Raw genomic sequence first — 22,863 nt, 5'->3', positions numbered from 1 at the left:
AGAAATATCTGTTAACACAATTTTCAAATACATTTCATCATTTTCTTAGCATTTCCTAACGTTGTAGAGAACCCATAGTGTTATTTGTATACAGCAGGAAGTCAATGAATAAAACGTGTGTTTTTAATAAGTAAGTTTTAAATAGTAAACAGTGAACCTGAAAGACAGTCATGATGCTTAAAATCAAACTAGTTCATGAATTTTTATTTCTTTTGGTCATTACTTTTTTTTTGTTTTTATTTTTTTTTCCTTTTTAACATACATCTAGAAAGCTGTGGTGGTTTTACTCAGCTGGGCAGCCACCTGTTCTCTCACTCCCCTTCCTCAAAGGGAAAGGGGAGAAAATATGAAAAAAAGGTCTCACGGGTTGAGATAAGGACAGGGAGATCACTTAACAATTGTTGCTATGGGCAAAACAGACACAGTGTAGGGAGATTAGTAAAATTTATTGCCTATTATTAACAAGCTAGAGCGATGAGAAACAAAGAAAAACTAAAACCACCTTCCCCCCATCCACCCTCTTCCACCTCCTCCCCTTAAGCAGGGCAGGGAAATGGGGGAATGGTGGCTGCGGTCAGTCCCTGATGCTTCATCTCCACTGCTTCTTCATGGTCACTCCCTGCCCCTGCTCCCCATGGGGTCCCTCCCACAGGATGCCGTCCTTCCGAACTGATCCTGCGGGGGCTGCCCACAGGCAGCAGCTCTTCAAGCACTGCTCTCACATGGCTCCGTCCCACGGGGTCCATCCATCCCCCAGGAGCAAACTGCTCCAGCACGGGTCCCCCACAGGTGGGCAGCAGCTCCCCCCAGACCTCCTGCTCCTGCTCCATGGTCTGCAGCTCCGGCCTGGGGCCTGCTCCTGCGGGGGCTCTCCATGGGCCGCAGCCTCCTCCAGGCCACATCCACCTGCTCCACGGGGGCTCCTCCACCCACGGGGGGGCTGCAGCGTGGAGATCTGCTCCATGTGGGACCCATGGGCTGCAGGGGGACAGCCTGCTCCACCAGGGGCCTCTCCACAGGCTGCAGGGGAACTGCTGCTGCCTGCCTGGAGCATCTCGGGCCATCCTTCTGCACTCACCTGGAGGTCTGCAGGGCTGCTCTCACTCCTCTCTAAAGGATTGAGATTATTATTATTTTTAATTTTTTCCCTTTCTTAAATCTGCTCTCCCAGAGGTGCAAACAACATTAACTATTTGCTTGGCTCAGGCCAACAGTGGGTCCCCTTTTGGAGCTGATTGAAACTCGCCGTTACTTAACATGGGGCAGCTGCTGGGTTCTTCTCACAGAAGCCATTCCTCCAGCCCACTGCTACCAAAACCTTGCTATGTAAACCCACTACAAAAGCATGCCAAATATACTGATGGATAAGTAATTTTCATGGTAGATACATGATTTTGAATCATCCCCAGCAAGAAGTGTCTTTGGTTCTAGTACACTTTTTAAAGAGCTTATTTCCAAAAGCTGTGCACCTGAGACGGACTGTTCCAGCTTTTAGATGGCTTTCAGTTTTGATAATTACTAAGGACTCTGAAAAAGGCTACTATCACAGTGTTAAAGGTAACTGCTTCAATAGAATGGGCTGTTTCAGGAATAAAAATGAAGCAATTACTCTGGCAGTACTGTAAACTCCTGGTAGGTGTTTGATAGTAGTGAAGAAAGCTAATGTTCTCTAAAAAAGGTATTATAAAGCCTGAGTCATTATAGTTATATAAAGAAGGAGCCATGATGGAACACAAATTCTCTTTTTCCCTTAAACAAATTTCAAATTTATTTTACATAAGAAGTATTTCTCCAATATGTTTCAAAGACAAAACATAAAGCTTGCATGTAGTGAATATATTCCATATTGAAAATAGTGTGAACAACTGCTCTGTAAGATTTATATGCTTTATCTTACCCTTGATTTGCTTAGGATCTTTTTGATGGTGGAAGTTTTGTTACAGAAATAGAACACTGAGCCAAACAAAATGTGGCGTACAGGATCTGCAGTTTAAAAGCAATTGCATAAGAAACCTGTATATTACAGGTGTAATTTAATGGTCGAATAACTCAAATGACTTAGATTAAAAAGAAAACAGAAATATTGAAATGTGTTTTAAAGTTTCAGTTGAGGTATAGAGTGCCATTCTTTAAGTCTTCCTGAAAAAATGGTCACTCAGTTGAAGTAAAAAATTAGTAACCCATTCCCATAAAGAAGCAGTTCTAGTATGTAAAAGAGGTGTCCTATACACCTCTGTTGCCCCTATCTCCCCTGTCTCCAACCCACTCCCTTCTCTCCCCCCAGTGACTCTCTGTCTTTATTTCTTACGATAGATAGTGCCTCATGGCACTTGTTCATTGAGAGTAACTGGCAGGGGAAACGGAGACAGTTTTCTAAGTAACCTGCTAGAAAAAAATATATATTTTTTGCTGTGTCTTTTTCCCCCTCTGCTATTTGCTACTTACAGGATAGAGTTATTGCATTGACTTCACTTATAAAACTTCTGCATCTTTTAGGGGTGGTAGGTTGCATAGTGATGCAACAACAACAAAAATAAATTTGAGAACCACAGACGAAATAAAGGCTTAATATCTTCATAAGGACAGATTAAAATTCTCATTTATATACCAATTCAAATGGTCCACAGAGTACCGTTGGTGGCTACTGCAAAGGTATGAAGCCAATGGTTTTAGCTTTCTTTTCTATACAGCTGCTGCAATTGAAATGTAGGCTTCTTTTAATTTCACTTCTCCCCAGCAAAATTTAAACTTGTATGAAGTATTTTGGAGTAAATTAATGATTTCCCAACTTACCCATAGCCGCATTTGGTGTAGCTGCTTCACAAATAATTAAAAGTTACAAATGAGTTGCTCTGCTGTTCACAATGATCTACGATAATGAAAGCTCTGAGTCCATGCAAATAGTACATTTAAATAGTGCTCACATGCCTCCAATGAGCAACATCTGCATCAATAACTAACAACAGACACTGAGAATGCATCTATACAGTTTTGCTGTATGAAAAATAAAAATCATATATATTTTTAAAAACTGTCTACACATTTGACAGTTAACCTTTCTTGGTATTTGTCATAAATGTAGGTTTAATTCAATACCAGCTGAAATCTTTTGGCAACATTTCCGCAGAGGTAATTGGCTTCGGTACAAACCTCTAATATTTGTTTTATCATTAGTGTTTGGCTTAGTAATAAATGTATTATTGAATGACAATGATTTATGGATTGTCAACAGTATAAACCAAAAAGAATAGATAAAATGTTTTCCCCATAAGTAAAAGTTGAAGAAACTTGTTTGATATCCAGTTCAAATTATTGTTGTTTTATTTCTATACTGGTCTGTGAAATTGAAACACAGGATAAGTTTTCTGAAATTGATGCTTATGTTTAAGCAAAGTATCCTTTCTGTATTTGTTTTATTGAAAATAAATTCTTAATATACTTTTAATAAATTTTATTGTATTGGGATCATTACTATTTTATTAATACAAAACTGTTTTCTTGAGAATATTTACTACTTTGTATTTCAGTACAGCGGTGTTTTGACAGTTGGATGTTGTTTCTTCACATTTAAATAGTGGTATGCAGCTACAGCAGAATGCTACCATATACATATGAACAATATGTTCACTTGATTTTTTTTTTTTTAATTACATTAATTCTGAATGTTTAGTCAAGATGATGGATAATTATCTCTTGCCCTTTCTATCTGCTTATTTCTCACATAAAGAGCCTCCTTTCACCAATGTAATTCTAGCTTTCCACGTGATTGTTCTAATCATATGTCATTTCCCATATCCAGTATCTGTCCTTCCACCCCAGCCGCTCATTCCAATCTTGTGTTTACCACAAACAGGGTATTTGCTACATTAAGGCAAGTTCTCCAGTGAACTCAAAGTATGCTTCAGAAAAATATACTTAGGCATTTAGGAAAAATATATTTAGGAATTTAGGATTTAGAATAACTGTATATGAAGACTTAGTTATCTTAGTTATCTTACCTACATTTCATATTTTGAACACCATTATGGATATTTTCCTTACTTCATCTATGCACATTTCCTAGTACACAGAAAAAACGTTCAATAAAAAAAAAATAAATCCTTTATCAAACAACATAAATTTTAATGTTGACTGAAGAATAGTGAGCAACCGATTTTATTTTTTTCTGTACTATTCCTAATTGCAAAGGAAAAGCAAAAAAGTTAAAACTTTGAGAAATATTTCTATTTTACTATACTCATGGCTTTATTTCATTAGGATTACCATGAGCTAGGATTATGTATGCTGCAACAAAATGCATTCATCAAGTTCTCAGTACACTCACCCTTGCCCTCCCTTTTAAGTTGCTGTGCACATTACAGGCTTGGATGCCTACATCAGCCCCCTTGTTACCAAGTTCTGTGAAATTCTACCATTATTTTAGAGAATTCTTTTTCTTAGTATCTCCCACATAGTGTCAGCTGCAAAATATAAAAGTTAATTGAGCTCCATTTTGGAGTCTCAACGTAGACTGATAGAAAATATTAACAATACAGCAGTTATAATCATCCTTCTTAACAGTACAATACCTGGCATTTAACACATTTAGCCAGGAGCTGTGTCTAGCCGTGGGACCTGGACCTCTTCAAGCCAGAAAAGTCAGTTCATCTATTTGCATGCATAGTACTCCTGGGTAGAATGGAAATGAGACAGAAATCTTAACATGTTGTGAAGATAAAAATTCTAGCTCCTGCTTTGATTTTACAACATGTGCACAGCAGAAGTGATGTAATAGCTAGTAAAACATTCACTGACAGTTACTTGTCATGCACTATTTCTTTGTATTTTTGAAAGTCCTTTGATTTTGAAGCAGTATTTCTGAAGCTATATAGTTATAATTGGAGTTAAATCTTTTCTGATGTCCAGAGGTCAGGATTTAGAGTGGTCAATTAAACCAGAGTTGCTTGTGACACATAAAAGAACCAATTTTGATGAATGATGAGGGTCTCTTTTTTTTTATTAATAGTCACTATTTTTAGAAGAGAAATCATCTAGCTCATGCCAACTATCACTAATAATTTTATAGAATTTGATAACTGTATATAGTGACATTTCTTGTGACATCCAACAGATGTTAACTACAAGTGACAACAAGTTTATTTAGGATAAAATATTTTTGGAAGCTTGTTGCAACATTTTCAAATGGGATTTCTATCCTTTGTTTCATTAAGAAGTCATACACTACAAATTAAGAGGTTATGTTATTTTTCTTTTATTTTCTTTTATTTAAAAAATACATTTTATCTGTGGGTTGTTTTTAAGCTATAGTTTGCATAATACTGATTTTGTAAAATAATAAATTTCTGTAGGAATAATTTACTGCTTCTCTAGTTTGAGGAAGAGGTAAGTAAATATTAAAGTTATTTTGAGTCTTAGTTTAATGAAGACCTATATTTTGAGTTTTGCTGTGCCCATTTATTTTATAGGCTTTTGCAGTGAGATCTCTATGGGATTATAAATTTTAAGGTTTTATTTATTTGAAGACTTAAAGTGTTATTCACTACTAGTTTACTAATTTAAAAATTATTTAAAAATGAGAGCACTGATGAGCATGAACTGCTATTTAAACTACTATGAAGTAAAGATTAAAGGAGTAATTATAAATGTGTCTATTAAATACTAACTCAATTTCCACTCTTCCTGTTGCCATGATTTCATTGTCCAATTATTATTTAAATTCAAATTACTATTCACTCTTGTTCATTATTTGAATAAGGGGAGAGGGCATATTATCTGACAGCAATATAAAACTGTTGACTATAGTTATGGAACACAAAGGTGGGAAGACAAATTTACTTCCTCTGGCTTGTATGGCCTCTACGCTTGTATTTACTAATTCCTTTGTGCTTGATTCTTATGTGTTTTCAAAACTCTGCATATCATTAAACTTTATCACATATGTTAGTATCTGCCACTCTTGCGTTAAACAAAAGCCTTCTTGTAAAAATATAGAAAGTCTCATCACTGTCTTTCATGGCTGTGAAATGAGAAGTCAAACGTTAACTCCAGAGTGGTTTCACCTGAAGCAGTAATCAAAGAGAAAAGGAGGAATTAATTTTTAATTATTTTAGGCCACGAAATTATTAATTTTTAATTATACACTAAACACACAGACACTGAAAAGAATAATGTCTGAAATTCAGTGCTATTCTGGGAACTTTATGTCCAGCTTTTTCTGTACAAGAGAAAATGACAATGACAAGCAATTTACTTATGCTAGCAAGTTAGCCAGGGTGCCAGATCATATTCCCAATGTGAACATCAGTGAAAACACTGTTTTTGTTTTTCTTGAGAAGCCATCTTTAGATATACTTTTAACACACACACAAAAAAAAAAAAAAAAAAAAAAAAAAAAAAAGATTTATCAGTAGAGGCACTGTGAAAGGTTCCTGTTTCTGAATGTGCATGAATAGAATATTAATCATTAGTTCTTGTACTGTTATATATCTTTCTTTTTTGGTCTATCATATTACGGCTATACATTTAATTTGCCAGAATTTCTATGTTCCTTACTGGACATAGCTCCCACTTTGAGGAACTTTTTATGTCCAATATATGACTTGATTGTTTTGTTTAAAACATCCAGACTGGGGGAGGGGAGGGAGAGGAAAGGAGGATGTTTTAGGTGCGTATATATGTGTTCATATATGTCTGTATGTGCATACATATATATGTTTTACTCATCACACAAAAAAATGCAGCTGCATCTACTGTCTTGTATCAATACAAAGCATGCAGATCTTTTTTTGAAAGCATTTTATTAGTTTTTCTCTATTTTTCTTTCTGAAAGTTATATTCTGACAAATTTGATGCAAGAAGATTTTTTTCTCTTACTTGGCAAATATCTTGTGTGCACAGTTGTAGATTGGTTTTGTGACAGTTTCATTTAAATTGTCTTGTTCCCTTGCCGGGACTTAAACTATAGATTTTTCTCATGTGAACTCTCTGACTGTTCTAAGGAATTATTTATGGTGTCTGAAAAAAATCTGCTGTTGCATCACTCCCTGCTAAGATGCAATTTTGACAGGAATAAGGTCTTTATTTTCTTTTCTGTCTTTTTTGTGTTCTATGCATGCAGCCTCTTCCATCTCCCTTAACATTTAATCACTGTTTCTGTAGTCTAAGTCACACTGTTGTACGTTTTATGAACACAAAATGTGTTTATTAGGGCATGTCATCCCTAAGTGCTTACTAGAAAACAGACTGAACAAGAGACAATGAAAGCGCTTTCTTAAAATGTTCCTATATCTAGTCAATAGAGCAGTTTTGTTGGAAGTGAAGACTTTTGTTCAGGTTCATGTTTACAGAACCAGGGTTTGAGTAGTTATCTCAGACATTTTCGATGAGTGATCTACTCTGCTACTCAGTTTAAGAGCAGCATCCTTTCTCATCCTGTGCTTGTCCTTTATTTTGTAGGTATGCTTTAAGCATTTGTACCTGAGCAGGTCTTAAAGGAAATACTGATGTGCAGACTCAAGGCTTAGATGCTATATACATGGGAACTCAGGCTATTGTAAGCTTAGTGCTATAAACTCAGCTGCACCCCTTTTTAGGTACCACCAAAAGAGAACGTCAGAATAAGCTTAATGTCTCAAAAACTGAAATGTGTTTTCAGACGTTCAGTTCTTTTGACCACCTTGATGTCAACCAAAGGAAAAGTTAGGCTCAATCCTCTAATGCATTGGAGCTTGGTAGCACTGCTAAATCTCAGTTAACTTTCTGAGGAGGTGGAAGCTTTTTGGCTTCCATTTTCTGCACTTGCACTGTTTTCTTCTACAAACTCTCAGTTCGACTTTTTTTTTTTTTGTCTGACAGTATTTTAGAATTTAAGAAATCCTTCCGTGAGAACATACACAAAAGGAGAGCTATTTTAAACTATTTTTAAACAACATGACCCAGCATACCATGCAATGAATAGCACTTCCCCTAAATATGTGGGACATTTCTATAGAGATTTGAATTGTCATAAAATATTAAATTCCATTGCATTGTGAGTGTTTTTTTTTTTTTTTTGAAAAGCAGTGTTATTTCTGGTGCAACAATCCATGAATAAAAAGATTTGAACAGCTTTCTTGTCTGAGATGCTGTTAGTTTTTCATCCTTTAAGTTTTATCAACTAAAAATATTTTCCTTCTAAGTGTGCGCAGTATTTGCACTGTTACACTGTGATAGATTGTTGTGAATTATTTCTTGACCGTGTCATCAAATTTCTAGTTTTAATTTCTGTTGTTCTTTTTCTGTCTGGAATAGAGTTGTCCTCGGAAATGTATGTAAAAACTAAAGGGAACTTGACAGGAAAATGCAATATATATGTATTTTCATGCTTAGAATGCTTAAGAAACTGTGATAAATAGGTGTCATGTTGGAATTGTCTAAAGATTGGTAGTGCACAGCCACTCTTTCTACCAGGAATAAGACGTTTTCTTTTGGTGCAATGGTACTGCCATGAAGCTAGCAATTAGATCTGTAGTACCTGTGACAAAAATTCTTATGAGACTGCAGTTGTACAATAGTATCAGTAGAGGAACATGATTATTGTTATTGCAGTATCTCAAAGTATTTGGTCTGTGAGACATGACAAGTTTTGAAAACTGATAGAAAACTATATTTCTCCATATATTAATTTCAAGCCTTTCAAACTCACTCCTAATTTATTAGTACTCCACCAGACTGCAAATTCAGTTCTAGTCATAAATCTTAACAAAATGGGTGGCTTGTCAGTTTTATTTGATTAGGGATTGGAAAAGTGAGGGGTTTTAAATAGGGTAAGTATATTTTCTACTCTGACATTAAATTTATTTTGATAATTCACATTATACTTTTACACTTAAAAAACAAACAAAAAAAAACAGATGTTATAATTATTCTGTAGTTATTATCATATTTATAACAAAATATATTTTAAATGGAAGACTAGTATACAGATCCCTACATATAAAGATTATAAATATTTATAATTAAATGTAAACAATTACTATAAAAAATTATTCTGTAAGTAATAATGCTGTTATTGTTCAAGCATTTCATGGGCTGCCACGTTTCCTAAGTAATGCCACATGGTGGCCTGAATGTTTAAAAATAAAAAATATTATTATAAAAATTTATATTATTATTATATAATATATTTAATATATTTTATTTATATATAAGATTAATATATTTATTATTATTATTATTATTATTATTATTATTATTATTATTATTATTGTTATTATTGTTATTATTGTTATTATTGTTATTATTGTTATTATTATATAATATGCTATATAATATATTATTATATTAAAAATAAATTGTATTAAGATATTGCAAAAGGCACAATAACCTTTGCTTTCCTGTAGGTACCCTGAGCCATTCACTGCATACTTCCTGGCGGGCAGTGATCCTGATTTTGTTGTACTGCCACAAGCTGGAGAACTTCTTCCAGTGGGCACTGTTGGAACCCATATAACAGTGGGATTCAAGCCAAGAATGTATGGCAAGAAGCATAAAGCAACACTTGTAATTCAGGTAAGTCTTCCTAGATGCAATACCCAAACATACTCTCTCCATTACTCAGGACTGGAAGGAAAAAATAATCTTATACAAAAAAAGCAGTACTAAAACATGCAAATGCACACTGTAATTATTTTGCTACTCTTCACTACAGACAAGAATAAAATAAAATAATGAAAATTAACTCATGACAAGTTGGAAAAACTTATATTCTAATTTTAATTTCTTTGTTATCCCTTTGCCATCAGCACCAGAAACAGATACGTATTGTAATGCATATAAAACAACTATATATACAACATGACAGAATAACTTTTAACAGAATAATAATAAAAAAATCATATTAAGAATAAGTGGAAAATATGTGAGTAATTGAATATATGAGACCTAAGTTAAGGCACTAGAAGGTAGATACTAAACTGTTAAAGGCAAATTTCAGAAGAAGCAGCTAGGTATAACTTCATATAAAAAAAAAAGCTTCAAAATAAACAAAAAATTTTTAGCCAAGTAGCTTCTGAGTCTGAACGTCAGAAAACATCACAAGACATTTTTTCTTTCAGTAGTAAAAATGTTCTTTTTATATCAGGAATGTTAAATCATTCTTTAAAAGGAAAGGGTTTGTCCAAAATTTATAGTACTGGAGAACACCTGAAACTCTCTGCAAATAATGGTTTGCACTTGAAATGCACACTTCACTGCATGCTGGCAATGTCTTTGGGTTACTGTATTAGAAGTGAAACAGCAATACTGATTTAAAAATTAGATGGTCAAAATAAAGCTGATAAAAAGATGCATGACATATCTATAGTGTTTTCTCTCTGCGTGGTAACATGCACAACAGGAATAACAAAGATATATCCCAGGGAAACAGGAAGGCCATTTAATCCATCATATTTTTTTTGGTTTTGTTTTGTTTTTTACTGGATTAGACATTTGATCAATTCTTTTTTTTTTACATAAACAGTAGTGTTCTTTATATCTCTTGCATTTGAAAAACAAAATAACTGGCTGAATCCACTGTGTTCTTTTATATTTATACAATGCTATATAACACATATGTACACCTCAGAAACTTCTAATGTAGTTCTGGAACAAAACTCCTGTTATTAGGCATAGCACATTAAAATGTACTAGCCATATTTGTCTTTGGTTTAACTTCCATTGAAAATAGAGCTTCTACCTGACAAATTTGTCTGCAGTGGGATATGCATCATGGTCAAAGATTTGCTTTCTAAGAACTCACTCACTAATCCAAAATTTTCTTTTAGGAATTTATGAGTACAGATGGGCTTTGAGTAATTGGATTTTTAATTTCCACACCTCAGTCTCAGGTTATGATCTAGGCAGATGGTTCTTTACATCTCCACCTGTGCTACTGTGTATGGGTATAGGAATTCACTCATACATATTATTGTCATAGGTAGTATCTTGTCCAATCTACTCCTGAATGTTAAAAAATTTATTAATGGCTCTTCATGGCTTATACTCTCTTTATTTTTGCTGATAATCCTTTGGGGGTATACTAGAATTCATTCTTTCCTCTCCACAAAATCTTTTGGTCATGTGGTTCTAATAAAAGCTGTAGCACTTGTGACTGTAATTCTGCTGGTGACTCTCAACAGCTACCTGAAAGAAACTTGACTACATGTTGAGAATACCAGATACTCATTTCTGCCTTTGCCTTTCCTGTTAGTTCAAATAATTATCATTACTGACCCTGAAGAAGACAGATTTAGTTAGATGGCAAAAACAGTATTAAATCACTCTTATTTGGGGAATAATAATGAAAGTGGTGAAAAACAATGTTAGACCTAACACTTAAGAACCTCTTTTGCATGTATTCTTTCAGCAAGGTATTGACAGAGGCTTTGAAGTGTTCTTAAAAGCAGCAAAGGTGTTTTTACAGTATTGTGTCTCTTCTGATACTGCCATACTACAGACTACAGCACTCTTCCTGTAAAATTTCCTTTGCACTTCTAGGGATAAAGTCAGAGTCCTAACACTAACATAGTTTTATTATTAAATTCTATGAATAGTTAGTTGCAGAACTGCTATTTTTGTATGCTTCAATGAACAGTGATAATTGGGCTGTAAAGCAGCACAGATGACAGTGTAAGTTCTTTATCTGTTTTATGCTGGTCATTACAATTGTGTTGTAAAGTAAAACAGGAGGTTGGGATTATGGGGAAAGTCATCTTTTCTTCATTTGTTGAAAACATTAAACCCAAACATTGTACATGCAAATTTTTTTGTTTTATTTGCCCTGATGAGAACCCAGTCCCGAAGAAGTAATTAACGTGAAGAGATTACAATTTGTCTTTACCAAAATTCAGTGTGTACATTTTGTTAACTGAATGCATATCTATAATTGAAATAATGTAGCCTCATTTATATTTTCTGTACACAAATCATGAAGTACTTCATGAAGTATTTGGGGAATTCTTTAAAACCTTAATATTCATGAATACTTACAGTAGATTTTATTAATGGCAGAAAACTTTAATTACTTTGCTGAAGCAATTCAATTTTCTTTAACCGTCATTAAAACCTATGTCCTGAGTCAACTACATATCAAAACAATTGAAGTTAGACTATTATTTGAATAGCTGGTAGGAATCTTAATTTTGTAAAAGTACCATGGAAAATTACTTAAAAATTTCTGTAGATCAAAGAATGAAATTAGAGAAATATAAGAAAAAGCTTGTAAATGAAATAATCATGCTTGTTTCTGTATCTGTGAAGGAGAACATCTTAATCTTACTGAGCTACAAGCAAGAAACAATGACAGTGCATGAAGAGCATTTTAAATAGATATTATTCCATAATCAAACGTCAACATTTTTAATAGCTTTCATAAGCAGTGCAGTTCTAACTGAAAAGAAAAAATGTTTTCCCACTAATTACAAATTAGTGAAAGGATAATATATAAGCTATAAATTACTGAGAAGATAAAAAGGACTTCCTCAGTCAGACTAACATCTCTGAGTTTGGCTGCGATGTGCTGGCAAAACTGAAGAGACAAGCGCCAGAGCCTAGGGCCAGCAAGGGCAGGGGAACTCTGTACAGGCTTCCCGGAGCAGGAGCTGCTGCCAGGTACAAGACAGAGCAGCCAGGAGGCTGGCAAGTCCTGGCTTGGAAAAGGGTGTATTCAAGTTGGCCTACAGCTAATTTGCTTGCAGTGTGCTGAATCCAGCTGGAGACCTGAGCAAATGTGTTGTAATTCATGGATGAGACTGCAGAGATATTCTAAAGCAGAGGGCAAACAAAATAAGTCTTAAAAGATAAAATAGATGTCAGAGAAAACCAGATTGCAAGTAACATTATCAAGCCCTCTAGAAGTCAGGCTTGTGCACCTTTATTACTGAATAATCACTAACTTAGCCTATGGAAGATAGCATATCAAAACCATTTGTCATGCTGCTCTGGAAATAAATACTGCCGTGTGCAAGCCACAGTAGCCGTCTGTGGCTTCTCTAAGCTTATGTATGCAAGCTTGCATATTTTAACAGAAAATGATACTGTTACATATTCAGTAGCTTGGTGAAAATACATTGTGCATTGTTCCTGGTAGATTTGTTAATTACCGTAGTTTAATGTTATTCTGAATTGTATCTCTTAAAAATAATGAACAAGGGAAAATGTAAAAAAGCTAATAGGATAATTGAAATAGTTTCACAATGAGGAAGACATCACCTGTGTCCCCTGTCTGATGTTGAACTGAGTTTTGTGATTACAAACAGAGGTCCAGAAAGTTCATTCCAAGCAGTGAATATACCACATCCTATCACTAGCATCACTGGATTTTGAGTGAAGAATCAATACTCAAAATTTTTGATTCATAGGCATAAAAATAGTTAGTTTGCTTATTGAGACTATAATTCCCATAATGACAAGAGATTATACAAATATGGGAATGACTGGTGTATAATGGCATTCAAAACATTGCCAGTAGTGAGGGAATATTTGATACTGATTGTATTACATCTAAGCAAAGCTGTGAAACATCTAATATTTGAATTGCAGAAATCAATTTAAGTTATTTTTAATTCGATCTGGAATTGTTCCTATAAATTAAGAAAATGACTGCTGAGCTACCATTTTAATTAAAAATGGGAAGAAAAGACCATTGATTAAATGTAAACTTAATGGTTGGACTTGACAATCTTTTCCAACCTAAATGATTCTATGATTCTATGTGTAGTATCTGATAAAGGAGGAGAAGTGTTATTCACAAGCATTCTCAGAGTCTAGTTTGATCACTTTTCCTCTTTGATACACTGAAATAAAGTGTTGGTGACAGTTTCTCAGGATGGCTCAGTACTCCAGCTTTAATATTACCACATTGTGAGGAATGGCTCACATGAATTGTTGAGTATATAATAAAATCTGTGAGTATATAAGGAAATGAGTTGTATGTTTTGCACTTAATTTTGGATGTTAAAATACATTCAAAATCACTAGGGCAGTTATAAGTAACGAGAAAAGAGATGAAAGAAAATAAGTCTTAATGTATTATACACTACAATCCCTGAATCACAGAATTCTTGAGGTTGGAAGGGACTTCTGGAAGGGACTTGTCTAACCCAGACAAGATGCTCAGGCAGGATCACAGTATTTGGGTCTGGCTGGAGTGGATTTTGCTTTCTTCACAGCAGCCTGTGTATTGCTGTGTATGGGATTTGTGACTTAACAGTCTTGACAACACAGCAGTGTTTTGGGTATTAATTAACAGTGTTTGCACAACATCAAAGCTTTCGCCCCCACCCTCAGAGCACTGGTAGGCATGAGTAGAAGACTGGGAAGAGATACATCTGGGACACTTGACCTTGACTGTCCAATGTCATTCTCAGCAATTAAAACTTTTTTTTTTTTCTCAGTCACCCTCACAGTAAAAATGTGTTTCATTATTTTCAGAGAGAGCCTTCTCTATTTCAGTTTGTGATCCTGGCTACGTCCTCTTTGTACCCTCCCTTCAGATACATTGATGAGAAGTCCTGAGTCTTCTTTTCTCCAGGCTGAACAGTCCCAGCTCTCAGCCTTCCCTCACAGAAGAGATGCTCCAGTCATCTTTGTGGTCCTTCACTGGACTCTTACTGGTAGCTCCATTTCTCTCTCAGTACTCCAGGCCTCAACAGCGCTGTGTAGAGGGGAAGGGTCACCTCCCTCCACCTTCTGGCAGTATAGTTATGCAGCCCAGGATACCATTTGCTTTCTTTGCAGCAAGAGCATATTGCTGGAACATGTTCAACTTGGTATCCAAGCTTCTTTTCTGCCAAGCTGCTTTCCATCTGGGCAGCTCCTAGAACATACTGTTGCATGAGGCTGTTCCTTCTCAGGTGCAGGAGTTCACACTTCCTATTGTTGAACTTCATAAGGTTCCTATGATCACATTTCTGAAGTTGTTTAGGTCTCTTGGAATGACAGGATAGTCTGGTGTATCAGTTACTCCTCCCAGTTTTGTGTCATCCACAAACTTGCCAAGGGTACACTCTGCCCCTATCATCCAGATCATTAATGAAAATGATGAATGGGATTGGTCCTAGTATTGACCTGTGGGATACACTGCTATTTACTGGCTTCCAACTAAACTTTATGCCATTGGTCATTACCATCTGGGTCTAACCATTCAACCAGTTTTTAATCCATCAGATTGTTTGTTCATCCACTCAACACTTCAACAGATTGTCCATGAGGATCTTACAGGAGACAGTGTTGAAAGCCCTACTGAAATCTGGGTAGACAATATCCACTGCTTTCTTTTTATTTACCGAAACAAAGCCATTTCACCGTAGATTATCATGTTGGCTAAATATCACTTCCCCTTGGTGAATCCATGCTGGATACCCCCAGTCACCTTCTTTTATTTTATGTGCCTGAAAATGTTTCCCAGAATTAGTTGTTCCATTACTTTCCCAGGGACTGAGGTGAGGTTGACTGTCCTGTAGTTCATGGGGTACTCCTTCTCTCCCTTTCTGAAGATTTGACATCATCATGAAGGTGAAAGTGAAAAAGACATTAAGTACCTCAGCCTTTTCCTTGTCCTGTGTCACCAGGTCTGCTGCTGCAATCAGCAGTGGGCCCACACTTTCATATTTTTTTTGTTTGCTGTTTATGTACTTGTTTATATCATGCTGCATTGTCCCTCCAGCACATATCAGGGGGGGTGAAGATCTTTTTGAATAATTAAAGTGTTTTTTTTGTGTTTTTTTTTTTTTTTTTTTTTTCTTCTTCTTTATTTCACCTCTTCAGATATGCAGGTTTTATTTTGACTTTGCAGTAACCATGTCAGTTACTCTATGATAGTGCTATTTATTTATTTATTTATTTGTGATTTAGATGACATTTAATTCTCTACCTTCCCACTTTTTATAGCAGTGTTATTAAAAAATAGCAGTGTTATTTCACTACTTAAGTAAATGGTCAAGATAATCATACAAGGAGGTATTGTAGCTTTCCATGAACAAACATAAACTGTGTTTTCTACTGTTCTGGTCCTTCAAGAGTAACCTTGTAGAGGAAGTTGTGTTGATGGTCAAAGGAAGGACAAGATACTATTTCTTTGAATTCTCCAGAATAATCTTTTACTATTATTATTATCATTTTTTCAGGAGTTCTTTTTCCTTGCCAATGCTCAGAATTCCATGATACATTATGGACTTGTATAGGACACACTATTTAGTTGTGAATAGTGACTTACTGTAGCCAGGTTTCCCACCCCTACACAGGTGCCCTTTTATTTGACTGCATGGACCTAACAGGTGCAGACTCTGATATGAGTTGGCACAGTAACAGAGGGTCCCCAACAACTTCAGTATAAGAAAATTATCTTTCCAGTATTTTTTGATCCTAAGGATTGAAACAGCCTGAAAACAGCTTAGCATGAGGAAGCTCAACCTTGCATTTAAAAATTAACTCTGAAAGAAATCTCTCTTTCATCATTTTTTTTTCTTCTCTTGGTTTCTTTAATTCCCTTAGTTTCAGATATAGATCAGAACCCCTGGGTCTATGCGACCTTTTACAAGGTTTTTCTTCCAAGCTACAAGAAATACTTAAGACTTCAAAGAAAGTACTCTTCTAATTACTTATAGTTTCCTTCCATTTTAAAATTAGATATTATGGAAGACTGAAAGAACAAGGAAGGAGGAAGACATTGGTAGGTGGCCTTTTTTATTTGTTCCAGTGGTTTTTTAATCTGTTTTCCCCTTTACCAGATTCACTAAACAGGGACAACAGATAAGAACAAGAGGAAGGGCAAAAGTGGGGATCAGTGGAGGCCATGTCATTTGCTGGCAGCAAATGGCTGGTATGTATTCACTTAATCTGCCCTGTTCCGCATGATGGTGTAGTAAAGCAATCAAGAAGTAAAAATTTATCTATGGAGTGGAAGTTAGTGGAATGTAATGACATGAAACCTACCAAACAATATTGTTTATTGAATATAATGTATCTGCCTTCATACTGACTCATTAGTGATCATTTATAAAATTAATACAAAATGAGAGTTAGCAAGTAAAATATTAAGTAAAGACTACATTAAAATACAAATAACTGAAGTCTTCTCAGTAACTTAGAAAAGGGTATATATGGGGTATAGATGTGCTAGATTTATTGCAAATCTCATACTGAAAGAAGAAAGTCATGGCTGATCTTATCAAATTGCTACAGATATGGAAACATTACAACATTGTTGCACCCAAACAATTTTTTTTTTCTTCATAAACTGATCATAAAGGAAAAAAATAGAGGAAGAAACTCTTCAATGGCACACATAAAAATTTGGTTTAATTTCATTCTATATACACTGATTGTAATTGATCATTTTTTGCTTGTCACCATTGCAATACAAATTAAGGTCCAGGGAGGACAGGATGCACTGTCTGTAATTTCCTGTGCCTTAGCTTTTAGCAGGAAGTCCTGCAAATCTTGTTTGGACTTTCCTGAATTAATACTGTTTGAAAGACAACTGGAATATCATTTACCTTAAAATTCCTGATACTCACTTGCAACATTTAGCTCCCTCCCAACACAAATTTCTCTTGCAATTAATTAGTATGTAACTGAGTAGCACTGCCAGCCTACAGTGAATACATATGGATGGTCTATGTTCTGCAAATTACTCCTATGAATCATGAACCATCTGTAAGAATGGGCTGAATACTAAAAAATATACTTTTGCATAAATTATTTGGTGACTACTAACCGTATTTGCTGAATAAATTATTTCATGAATATTATTCAGTCAGCTATCAAGACAGTTGAATAGCTTACTTGAATAATATGGAATACACAGTAAAAATTGGTAGCATATGTCTTATTTTTTATTCTTCACAATATTTGTCAAAGAAATGTCGTTCTGCAGTTGGCCATTACTCCAAACAGGTAAAACAAATTATTGCTTTCTTCAGACTTAAACTGGATTATAGCTGTCAGGACTTTCTAGATATTGATAAAAGGAAGTCATTAATTTCAATATCCAAACTTCCCTCAGACTGTCAGGGATGTTTAGACTGTAGTCTGGTCTTTCTTCTGAAGTTGTATAATCTGTAGTATCAGCACAACTCTGAAATACGTCAAGAGATTCAGGGACCCAATGATTTGTAAATACCTAAGTTATTATTACATACATCATAACAGAGACTGCCTTTTGTGTTTGTACTCAATACTTTTGTCTTTAGACTTTGTTTGTTAGTTCTGGTGCTAGCATTATAATTGTTGCAAATTTTGTATAATAATCAGCACTGCCATAAGCACATGCAAAGTTCCTCCTATTTGGAAAATTCTGACCCATTTCTTAGGCAAGAAAATGCAGCTCATAAGTCAAATATTGTCATATACTAAAGACCTCTCAAAGTCATTGTCCCCTCTCTGTCACTCCGTAAAAGTCTGATACTTGATCCTTCTTTCTCTATCACTGAAACATATCTGACCTGGAAAGCAGCTTGAAGGCACTTGCACTGATTCTGAACTTGGTGGACTCGCTCTTGTTGCAGTTTTCATATTGATTAAAGCAGTCATTGTGCTTAAACTGTTAAGCTTTATCCTGAAAGAAAATACTTATGACTTGAATAACATTTGAAAACGTAATATTTTGCCCTTGGAAAATAAATATTCTAGTTAAACAGACATGGGTGTCCAAAATTTTCCAAAAATTACTGAGTTCTAGGTGGTCTTGTAGCGCTAACCTATGTTGGCAGTTACAGTAACTATTTTCCATTTGTGTAACACTTGTTACCACTTTAGCAGAATGCAATGAACTGCAAACTGATGTTTTCCTTTCAGTAAATAAGTACATAACTGCACAATTTTTCCACAAAGGCTGTCTCTCCAACTGTTTTGGATGACAGCAGATGATTTACAATAGATGGACTAGGTTGTTACAGATTATTATTATTATTTTGAGTTCATCTTAATGGATCATATCTAAAGGGTTTATGTGATTATGAACACAATGTTTTCCCAATTAAGCTCAACGAGTTTCCATTGGGTATGGAGCAAATTCTCCTGCCACAGAACTGCACCTGACACAGGCTACACCAGCACTTGTATAAACAGCTTTTTCACAGAATCACGGAGTCAAAGATTGTTAGAGGTTAGAAGGAAACTCCAGATGTGATCTGGTCCAACCTCCCTGCTCAAGCAGGGCCATCTGCAACAGGTTGCTCAGGACCATGTCCAGGCTAGCTTTTGAAGATCTCTAAAATGAGAAACTCCACAGCCTCTCTGGGTAATCAGTATTCCATCACCCACACAGCACAGAAGTGTTTCCTGGTGTTCAGGCAGAGCTGCCTGTGCTCCAGTTTGTGCCCAGTGCCTCTTGTCCTGGCACTGGGCACCACTGAAAAGAGCCTGGGTCTGTCTCCTTTGTGCCATCCCTCAGGTATTAATGGACAGTGAACAGATCACCCCCAAGTCTTCCTTCTCTGGGCTGAACAGTCCCAGCTCTCTCCTCATGGGAAAGGTAATCCAATCCCTCAGTCATCTTCTTAGCCCTCTATTGGACTTTCTTTTGTATGCTCATGTCTCCCGTGTACTGGAGGGTCCCAGAACTGGACACAGAACTCCAGGTGCAACCTCACAAATATTGAGTACAGCAGAAGGATCTCTCTAGACCTGCTGGTGATACTTTGCCTAGTGCAGCCAAGAATACCATTAGCCCTCACAGAGGCAAAGGCACACTGCTGTTCAACTTGGTGTCTATCAGGATTCTTAGGTACTTTGCAGAGCTGCTTTCCAGCTGGGTGCCCCCCAGGAGGTACTGGTGCCTGGAGTTGTTCCTCCCCAGGTGCAGGACTTTGCACTTCTCCTTGTTGAACCTTTTTTACCAAGCAAAGCCATAAACTTTTTTTTTTTTCTTCTTAACCCCCACAAAATATACAATACAGAGCATTTGAACAGCAAACAGGCAATTAACAATAGGCTCTTACTGCCTAGAAGTCCACATTGTTTGGTGTTAACAGTAAATGAAATTGAGAGATGACACAGCCTACCAGTTTTGTTTAATCCTGCTTCAAACAGTTAAGAAAACTATAGAAAGTAAAGTTACGATATGTGTGGATTTCACGAACAAAAAAGATTTTTAGTAACTTGATACTCAGTTAAAATCTTTGGCTGAAACAATTGACAGATCTTTTTTCTGACCTTGAAGTGATCAATGAATCGTGCACACAGTGTATATGACCCTGAGGTTAAATTTTCGTTAAACTAAATTGTTAATCTGACATACTAAATAAAGATAAACCTTTTCATCTTGTACTGGAATTAAAAAGACAATTAGCTACCTCTGGAGAGAGATTTACATTTCTTAAAAGACAATATTATCTTTAGACAGAAGATACTGATGTTGGTCCACATCACACCTGCTTTTGCTGGCATTTATCTTTAGTGTCAGTGAAGTTAGCAGATCACTGAACAGTATTTAATAAGGTTTAGAATAATGATGAGCTAATATGTCTGTTTTACACAGGAATAATATTCAATTTAAATTAGATTTTGATTTCAGCAGAAGAGTAATGAAAGTTTAAAAAATTATGCATGCATGATGAAGTATCTATTAAGATCCTACACTTACTAACCTTTATTAGAATACAGTCATTCATTCAGAAGACGTTATGAAAAATCAGTACCACCAGTTTTAATGTAGAGGGTTTAAAAATATATTTTTTAAAAAGACACAGCAAAAAAAGTTGCCTATTCTTTCAATACAAGTACAGAATAGTACATATTCCATTACTAAAATACTGGTTAAAACCAGTTATGAAATAAGCATCAGAATTAGAGATTCATATGGTGATGACTTTTAAAAGTTGTAACTGTATGCAGCCTATATGTGAAATATTGTAAACACTGTATAAATGCATAGAAGAGAACAAAGCCTGTGTCAAAATGTTTACAGTTTAATGACCTGGAACTTCTTCCTATTGAATAGTTGCAACATGAATGAAAAAATGCATACAACAATATCCATTATATGTACTTTAGCAATGACAGGGTAATCATTAGAACAGATTAGAACAGTAGGAAACAGAATACGAAAGATAAGAAAGGTAAACATCACCAAAGCAGATATTTTCAATGGCAAATATAATACTGATATTTAGCAAAACAACAGAAGAAGAACAAAATCAGAGAGCTACTTTAGCATGCATTTTATTCTCTTCTATATGTTACTATAAGTATGATATGACTCAAGAAATGTTGAGATGGAGAAGGTTCACTGCTCTTCCCCATGTCCTATGTAGTTCTTTACCTAGACCATAGATAATCAACAGATTACAGTAAATTGTTAGATTAATAACACACCATCCTTTGGAGATGGTTGATGGCATTTATGCTATGTGATCATTATTTTATTTTATTTTATTTTATTTTATTTTATTTTATTTTATTTTATTTTATTTTATTTTATTTTAATTATTTTTTTTGTGTGTGTGGAGCAATTACTAATTAGTATGGATACTGTTGCTGCTCCCTATAGGCCTAATCTGTTTGGGGAGAAGCAGAACTGTCAGACTGGAAAGAGCAAATGGGCCACAAAGCCAGCTGTGCTGGAAGGCATGCTGTTAACTAAGTGCTTCAGAGGAAGACTCTTGAGCTTTAAGGTTGACTCTTGCATTAATTTCCAAATTGGTTAAGGGTGTACACAGCCTTTCTAACCCTTTGTTTCCTTGGGTGAAAGTGACACTGATCTTAGGTGTAATGGTTATATCTACCAATGATTGTTCTAAGGATTATGTTTGTATTAAGTGAGAGACGTATTACATAAATTACAACAGTTGTATTAAATCGTTGTGACTTGGAGCAGGAAAGAAAGGTGATCCTACAAGCCTTGACTCTAGTTCAATGCAGCATAATGCAAAAGTGTAGTGACAAAAAAAAACCTGCTGTAGAACCAAAAGTAGCATGGCTGTGCAATTGTGGTGCTGTGCAACATATGGAAAAGTATGCCTTGGGAATTTGGAAATATCATGCATTTAACACGACTTTGCTGCTTTAATGCTACAAAGTCATGGAGTCTGGTATGTTCTGTGTACTGTGCATGTATTATTATGTATTATATATGTGCACTATGTTCCATGTTCTGCATAAAAAAATAATCACTTGAATTAGTAAATTTAAATGGACCTACATCATCCCATGCTTTTTCACTCAATGTTCCCCACAAGTGCCTTGTAAGTGAAAATGTCCCAAACAGAAAACCTGAAGTTGCCGATTGCAGAGTGCAAATAGATGGCAATGTATGTGTCAAGTGGGCATGTAACACTTTATCTTTCTCTTTGTATGGTAGAAAGCTGGACATAATGACACAGCATTTGAAGTCTATGGGATTTTGTCATTTTGTTGTTTTGTTTTATTTTGTTCTTAAGAGAAAAGGAGAATGGAAAATGAAAGATCTATGAATAGACCTTCTAGGAAGGATAATGCTAGACTTGGAATAAAGACCTGCTTTCCAGAATTAAAGTGATAAATCTTGAAAGAAAAATGACTAAGAATCTTCAATAGTTACATATGGGTTTTTAGCAACCAAAATTCTGCTTCAGAGAACAAAGGAAACATGGGAAATAGACAACAGTACAGCTTTCGTATACATAAAATAATACTCCTTAAGTAAACATAGATGGGAAATGTATTAAGAATAAGAATCACGTACTCAGAAAGAATCAAGTGCTCAGGCATTACAAGATATGACATAGAAACATATGCTCCATTCCTACAGACCAGTTATAAACAGAAAGCAAATGCAGAGTGTCATTTTCAATTCACATAAATATTCTTCAAACTGGAGATTTCAACATAAGCTGCAATTCTATTATTATGTGTACTTAGCACCCT

At 35.3% G+C, this 22,863-nt stretch overlaps 1 protein-coding gene across 2 annotated transcripts in view; it reads left to right on the top strand.

Moving 5' to 3' along the window:
- CFAP47 (cilia and flagella associated protein 47) overlaps positions 1 to 22,863 on the top strand; it is a 300,169-nt gene that overhangs the window by 273,552 nt on the left and 3,754 nt on the right. For both annotated transcript variants that reach the window (XM_038173027.2, XM_038173028.2), the window contains one exon: positions 9,381 to 9,549. In XM_038173027.2, the coding sequence (XP_038028955.2) occupies positions 9,381 to 9,549 (169 nt within the window). The remainder of the gene's footprint in view (positions 1 to 9,380; positions 9,550 to 22,863) is intronic.

The sequence above is a fragment of the Anas platyrhynchos genome, chromosome 1, assembly GCF_047663525.1.
Source record: "Anas platyrhynchos isolate ZD024472 breed Pekin duck chromosome 1, IASCAAS_PekinDuck_T2T, whole genome shotgun sequence".
Taxonomy (NCBI): Eukaryota; Metazoa; Chordata; class Aves; order Anseriformes; family Anatidae; genus Anas; species Anas platyrhynchos.
Note: the sequence above shows the minus strand (reverse complement) of the source record. Positions and strands in the feature narration are given on the sequence as shown.